We start from the raw sequence: 1059 nt of genomic DNA on the forward strand, positions 1-1059 counted from the left end.
TAGATATAGCTCAAATCCTTGTAATACAGAAAGAATGAGAACACTGACCTCATCGGGTTCTGCAGTGTGATGTCTGGCCCAACTTTATTCTGCAGTGCCATATTAGTGTAGAAATCCTCCTTAAAAGAACTGAGCCACTGTATTGAAAGCAGCCTTAGCATAGCTGGGTTTGACTTGTGCTCCTTACACACCTGTGTTCCTGTCCTCAGCTGTCAGGAACTGTATCCTCCTCAGTTCTCTTAGCATTTTAATATAACCTTTAAAGCCCTGCTTCTCCCTACACTTGCCAACTGAGCACTGTGTGAGGAGTCCTTTGTGGTCTCAGAACTCTTTTTAGATGGTAGCATGCCTGCTGGGTTATTTATCTGGATCAACACCCGCAATGCTACCAAGTTATATTCCCTAAAGTTAAAAGGGGTGGACCTGTAGGAACATCTCTCCTAGAAACTCAGTCTGCTTTCTCAATCTTCTAGGCATGCTTGTGACTCATCATCGTAGTAAATACATGTTGCAATGTATCTAGAATTTTGTTTACAGATGTGCAATCCTCTGATCTTTACCTCTCTACTACTAGATTGGCCTTGTGCACTCCCCTCTCTCGTCTTAAGCAAGAAGTAGCAACGTTTAGCCAGAGGGCCGTTTCTGACACTTTGATGACCATTAATCGTATGGAGCAGGCTCGCACGGAATACAGAGGAGCCCTGCTGTGGATGAAGGATGCATCCCAGGAGCTCGACCCAGACACCTTAAAACAAATGGAAAAGTTTAGAAAAGTAAGAAAAATGTATCCCTTTCCTTTCTTTTAGGTCTCTTCATGTCTTTTATGTATGTGGGTGCTTCTGTTTGCGTGTCTGCACACTGGAAGAGGGCACTGGATCCCATTAGAGATGGCTGTGCGGCCTCCGGAAGAGCAGAGCAGCCATCTCTCCAGCCCTCCTTTTCTTGACACTAACATAGAGAACTAATGCAGAATAATTTAACAGTGATAATAAAATATTAGCCTTTTTTTAAAAAAAAATAAGATCTCATTGTCTGGGCTGGAGAGATGGCTCAGAGGTT

The 1059-nt window shown here is 43.3% G+C and overlaps 1 protein-coding gene across 5 annotated transcripts in view; it reads left to right on the plus strand.

The window, feature by feature from the left end:
• Ica1l (islet cell autoantigen 1 like) overlaps window positions 1–1059 on the plus strand; it is a 49417-nt gene that overhangs the window by 25444 nt on the left and 22914 nt on the right. For all 5 annotated transcript variants that reach the window (XM_026788880.1, XM_026788878.1, XM_026788877.1 and 2 more), the window contains exon 5: window positions 575–773. In XM_026788880.1, coding sequence (XP_026644681.1) covers window positions 575–773 — 199 coding nt within the window. The remainder of the gene's footprint in view (window positions 1–574; window positions 774–1059) is intronic.

This window comes from Microtus ochrogaster, unplaced genomic scaffold (assembly GCF_000317375.1).
Source record: "Microtus ochrogaster isolate Prairie Vole_2 unplaced genomic scaffold, MicOch1.0 UNK8, whole genome shotgun sequence".
Taxonomy (NCBI): Eukaryota; Metazoa; Chordata; class Mammalia; order Rodentia; family Cricetidae; genus Microtus; species Microtus ochrogaster.